Source organism: Chiloscyllium plagiosum, chromosome 44 (assembly GCF_004010195.1).
Source record: "Chiloscyllium plagiosum isolate BGI_BamShark_2017 chromosome 44, ASM401019v2, whole genome shotgun sequence".
Classification (NCBI taxonomy): Eukaryota; Metazoa; Chordata; class Chondrichthyes; order Orectolobiformes; family Hemiscylliidae; genus Chiloscyllium; species Chiloscyllium plagiosum.
The window spans coordinates 14,779,800-14,785,947 of NC_057753.1; the positions used below are offsets into that span (position 1 = coordinate 14,779,800).

A 6,148-nucleotide genomic window follows, 5' to 3' on the forward strand; every position below is an offset into this window, starting at 1 on the left:
CACCATTACACCATTATAACACCACAGGAACAGACCTCTCTCACACCACACCACCATTACACCATTATAATACCACAGGAACAGACCTCTCTCACACCGCCCCACCATTACACCATTATAATACCACAGGAACAGACCTCTCTCACACCGCCCCACCATTACACCATTATAATACCACAGGAACAGACCTCTCTCACACCGCCCCACCATTACACCATTATAATACCACAGGAACAGACCTCTCTCACACCGCCCCACCATTACACCATTATAATACCACAGGAACAGACCTCTCTCACACTGCCCCACCATTACACCATTATAACACCACAGGAACAGACCTCTCTCACACCACACCACCATTACACCATTATAATACCACAGGAACAGACCTCTCTCACACCACACCACCATTACACCATTATAATACCACAGGAACAGACCTCTCTCACACCACACCACCATTACACCATTATAATACCACAGGAACAGACCTCTCTCACACCACACCACCATTACACCATTATAATACCACAGGAACAGACCTCTCTCACACCACACCACCATTACACCATTATAATACCACAGGAACAGACCTCTCTCACACTGCCCCACCATTACACCATTATAACACCACAGGAACAGACCTCTCTCACACTGCCCCACCATTACACCATTATAACACCACAGGAACAGACCTCTCTCACACCACACCACCATTACACCATTATAATACCACAAGAACAGACCTCTCTCACACCGCCCCATCATTACACCATTGTAACACCACAGGAACAGACCTCTCTCACACTGCTCCATCACTACACCATTATAATGCAAGAGGGACAGACCGCTCTCACACCGTCCCAACATTATAACACCAGAGGAACAGACTTCTCGCACACTGCCCCATCATTACACCATTATAACACCACAGGAACAGACCTCTCTCACACCGTCCCACCGTTACACCATTATAACACCACAGGAACAGACCTCTCTCACACTGCCCCACCATTACACCATTATAATGCAACAGGAACAGACCTCTCTCACACTGCCCCACCATTACATGTGTGTCTCACCCTCAGGGATCCCACATGTGTGTGGGAGCGTCCTCATGGGGGGATCCCCTGGGGGTGAGACACACATGTGGGACTGTCCTCATGGGGGGGACCCCCTGGGTGTGAGACACACATGTGGGAGTGTCCTCATGGGGGACCCCCTGGGGGTGAGACACACATGTAGGAGTGTCCTCATGGGGGTGATCCCCTGGGGGTGAGACACAGATGTGGGAGTGTCCTCATGGGGGGGACCCCCTGGGTGTGAGACACACATGTGGGAATGTCCTCATGGGGAGGACCCCCTGGGGGTGAAACACACATGTGGGAGTGTCCTCATGGGGGGGACCCCCTGGGTGTGAGACACACATGTGGGAGTGTCCTCATGGGGGGGATCCCCTGGGGGTTAGACACACATGTGGGAGTGTCCTCATGGGGGGATCCCCTGGGGGTGAGACACACATGTGGGAGTGTCCTCATGGGGGGACCCCCTGGGGGTGAGACACACATGTGGGAGTGTCCTCATGGGGGGGACCCCCTGGGGGTGAGACACACATGTGGGAGTGTCCTCATGGGGAGGGACCCCCTGGGGGTGAGACACACATGTGGGAATGTCCTCATGGGGGGGACCCCCTGGGGGTGAGACACACATGTGGGAGTGTCCTCATGGGGAGGGACCTCCTGGGGGTGAGACACACATGTGGGAATGTCACGTGACCGCTCCAGGAAGTCTGGATCCCCGGAGAGCCGCGGGAACATCTGAGGGCTGACGTCACAAAGGGAGAGCAAACCTCACAAACGCCGTCTGGTTACGGTTGCGGGGGAGAGGGCGTGGTTGAGGGAAGCCGGCCCCGCCCCACCACCGCTACACCCTCATCCCATTGGATGGAGGCTCCGGCCGATCCGCCCATTCATGTCATTGGCTGCGGCCCCGTCCATCACAGCTGGTCTCGCTCCGCCCCCCCACGACCTGCCAACGTCTCGCCCGATTGGTTGGAGGACCGAGTCGGTCCTCCGAGCTCCGCCGTCACCCCATTGGCCGGGGCGCTCCCGTCAACCGGCGGAACGTCCCGCCCGCCGCCGCGGCCGCCGACGGGTGGGCTCCGTCTCGGCTCCAGGTACGGCTTCCACTCACCGCTTCGGACCCACCGCTCACCGTGTATTCCTCGGGGCCGTTTAATTTTTTTTTTAAATTCCGCCCCCCCCCCGCCCGGCCGGCCGGCGGGCGGTGTGGTCGGGGCGGGGAGGTGCCGCGGACCCGCCCACCCCCTTACAGGGTCTGTCCGTCGGGGGGGGGGGGGGTGCGGAGGAGAGGTGACGGTTGGTGAGCATGCGCGGTGCGGTCCCCCACCGGCGCTAATCCAGCCGCGCGTGGCCCGCGAGCGTGCTGCGGCGCGTGCGCGGGGAGGGGCTGGGGCGGTGCTGGCGGCTGGTCAGGACCCTTGGCAAGAATGCCGGAGGCAGTTTGGCCAGGGGGAGCTGACGCATGGTGGCATTGCAGGAGCTGGGCACTGCTGAGCATTCGGCTGAGGATGCAGTGACCCCCGGCAAAGTGCTGACGACGATCGGCAGCTAACTGCCAAGGAATGCGGACGTGGTGACCGACAGGGTACACGCTGACGGCGATCGGCAGCTAACTGCCAAGGAATGCGGACGTGGTGACCGAATGGGTACACGCTGACGACGATCGGCAGCTAACTGCCAAGGAATGTGGACGTGGTGACCGACAGGGTACACGCTGACGACGATCGGCAGCTAACTGCCAATGAATGTGGACGTGGTGACCGACGGTAAACGCTGACGACGATCGGCAGCTAACTGCCAAGGAATGTGGACGTGGTGACCGACAGGGTACACGCTGACGACGATCGGCAGCTAACTGCCAAGGAATGTGGACGTGGTGACCGACAGGGTACACGCTGATGACGATCGGCAGCTAACTGCCAAGGAATGTGGACGTGGTGACCGACAGGGTACCCGCTGACGACGATCGGCAGCCAACTGCCAAGGAATGTGGACGTGGTGAACGACAGGGTACACGCTGATGACGATCGGCAGTTAACTGCCAGGAATGTGGACACGGTGATCGACAGGGTACACGCTTATGACGATCGGCAGTTAACTGCCAGGAATGTGGACACGGTGATCGACAGGGTACACGCTGATGACGATCGGCAGTTAACTGATGGGAACCGTTTAAAATTGAAGCTCAGCGGGAATGTGTGGGTGGTGGGAGAGGGCTTGAGGTTCCACTAGCTTCCTTGGTCAATTATGGGAATAACTCTGGTGTTGACCATTTGTAAAGCGCTGTTCTTTTTCCCTGACCCGCTGGTAATTTCCATCACCCCTGCCCCCCGCCCCCATTCGATGGCGCCCCATTTCCATTCTGATTCACTCCGTTCTGGCTTTCAGGGGATCCGGTGATGGATGGTCCGGGGCGGACGGCAAGCCTGGAGCACAAGCGGAGTGGGGCGGAGCCCAAGGAGCCGGGAGACAGGCTGGACGTGCCGGGAGGAAGAGGGAGCGTCGCCGCCAGCCGAGAAGGGGGAGGGGTTGGTGCCGAGGGGGCGGGCAAGGCCTATGTCTGCCCACTGTGCGGCCGCGGCTTCACCCAGTCGTCCAACCTGTCGCGGCACAAGAGAAGCCACAGCGCCGAGCGGCCGTGCACCTGCGAGGTGTGTGGCAAGGGCTTCTTGTACCCCTCGCAGCTGAAGACCCACATGCTGGGCCACAGCGGCGAGAAGCCACACTCCTGCCCCCACTGCGGCAAGGCCTTCTCCCGCATGTCGGGCCTGCTGACCCACCAGTGGGTGCACACGGGCGAGCGACCCTACGTCTGCCCGGTCTGCGGCAATGGCTTCACCGACCCGTCCAGCCTCAGCGTTCACCGGCGGGGTCACACCGGTGAGCGGCCCTACGTCTGTGCCGACTGCGGCAAGGCCTTTGCCCACTCCTCCACCCTCCTGGCCCACCAGCGGGTGCACACGGGCGAGCGGCCATACGTCTGCCCGGACTGCGGCAAGGCCTTCACCCAGTCCTCGGTGCTGGTCGCTCACCGGCGCCTGCACACGGACGAGCGGCCCTACGTGTGCGCCATGTGCGGCCGGGCCTTCGCCCAGTCCTCCTCGCTGCTCACCCACCAGCGGGTGCACACCGACGAGCGCCCCTTCGCCTGCCCGGTGTGCGGGAAGCGCTTCCGTTGGCTCTGCAACCTCCATACCCACCGGCGTACCCACACCGGCGAGCGCCCCTTCGCCTGCCCGCTGTGCGGCAAGCGCTTTGTGGACTCCGGTAACCTGCAGGCCCACCGGCGGCTACACGCGGGCGCCAAGGACTTCTCCTGCACCGTGTGCGGCAAGGCCTTTGTCCAGCAGGCCGCGCTGCTGGTCCACCACCGGGTACATACCGGCGAGCGGCCCTATGTCTGTGCCATCTGTGGCCGCGGCTTCGCCCTCTCCTCCACCCTCGCCATCCACCGGCGCCGCCACACTGGCGAGAGGCCCTTCGTTTGCTCCGTCTGCGGCAAGGGCTTCTCGCAGTCCTCCGCCCGCCTGAAACACCAGCGGGTACACCTCACCGAGGGAGCCGCCCGGGAACCAGCCTCGTGAACGCTCCCCGCCTTCCCCTCCCACACCCACTCTCTAACCGACAGCCTCCCGACGGCAGCCCGGGACCAAACCTGCGTCGCCAACACAAAGTCCGAGGATGGGGAGAGAGCTCAGCTGGATTGGGAAATCCCAGATGAGAAGGAAACAGAGTTGGATCGTCAGATCTCAGAGCAAAATTCGGGTGTGCTTTGCTGATGGATTCCAGGCTGCTGTGTCTCCCAACCCCCTTTTCCTCCTTTCTCCCCGTAACTCACATTCATGTCTCTCTCTGTCTCTCACACTCAATGACCTGCCCACCCCCACCACCATTCCCACAGCCCTCAGGTCCCGGTCTCTCCCACTGTGGGGGGGTAACATCTTCTCCATGCCCACCCTCCCCTGGGTCATCCCCTCACTGTGCCCTCGGGTCCCGGTCTCTCTTGCTGTGAAGGGGCAACACCTTCTCCACATTCGCTCTCCCCAGGTCTCTCAGTATTCTGTCTGTTTCAAGCCCTTCACCCCCAGGATCCTTCCCGTAAACCTCTGGACACCTCCCCGAGGCCAGCACACCCTTCCTTAGATACAGGGTCCGTAACTGCTGACAGTATTCCAAGTGCAGTCTGCGCTGAGCGTTAATCGGCCTCAGCAGGGCATCCCTGATCATGTATTCCTGCCCATCTGCCTTCCTGGCTGCCCACTGAACCTGCACGTTAACCCGAGGAGAATCCCGCACCAGGATCGCTTCCCCCTCACTTCGGAAGGAGAGTCACGTTAGACTGGAAAGCTCGATTCTTTCCATGTTTCTCTCCCCCGTGGATAATGCAGAGTGTCCCCAGTGCTCTCTGATCTCCAACACCCGCAAGTCTCTGCCTCACACTTCAGTGAGCTTACATCCGGATGTTTGAGTCGGAAAAGGGTTGAGGATGAGGTGACCAGAAGTGAAATTATCCGAGATGAGGGAAGCCCTTTAAATTAGTTGGAACGTATGAAGCAGTCAAGGGACTTGGGAATGGGTGGGAGACTTGTCCATGCAACACAGAAAGCCAGCACATGGGCTACGACAGGCAGGTGAGTCCAGTGTTGGCCCTTATTTCAAAGGGGGATGGAGTGTCAGTGTCAGGAGATCTCACTGCAACTGTACAAGGTGCTGGTGAGACCACATGGTCAGCAGTTTTGGGCCCCTTATTTCTTTAAGAAAAGATGTCACTTTATTCAGAGGCAGTTCAGAGAAGCTTCCCAGGATGTTCCCTGGTCTGGAGGCATTGTGTTCTGAGCACAGTTTGGCACCCTACTCTCGGGTATTTGGGAGACTGGCAGGTGATCTTATTGAAACATGTCGAGTTCTCACAGGGATTGACAGGCTCGGTGTGGAGAGAATATTCCCCCTCATGGGAGAGTCTAGGAAGAGAGGACATAGTCCAGACTGAAGGGGCATCAATTTGACCAGAGTTCTTGGGGGGGGTGTGAGGATGGGGAAGGGATGCAGAGTCCTTCTGAATC

At 59.5% G+C, this 6,148-nt stretch overlaps 1 protein-coding gene across 1 annotated transcript in view; it reads left to right on the plus strand.

Annotated features, from left to right (window-relative positions):
* The window catches only part of LOC122543739 (zinc finger protein 497-like), a 20,071-nt gene extending 14,013 nt beyond the window's left edge, over positions 1–6,058 (plus strand). The window contains exons 2-3 of the mRNA XM_043682500.1: positions 2,006–2,179; positions 3,474–6,058. Of these exons, the coding sequence (XP_043538435.1) occupies positions 2,006–2,179; positions 3,474–4,669 (1,370 nt within the window). The 3' untranslated portion in view covers positions 4,670–6,058. The remainder of the gene's footprint in view (positions 1–2,005; positions 2,180–3,473) is intronic.
* The last annotated feature ends 90 nt before the right edge of the window (positions 6,059–6,148 follow it).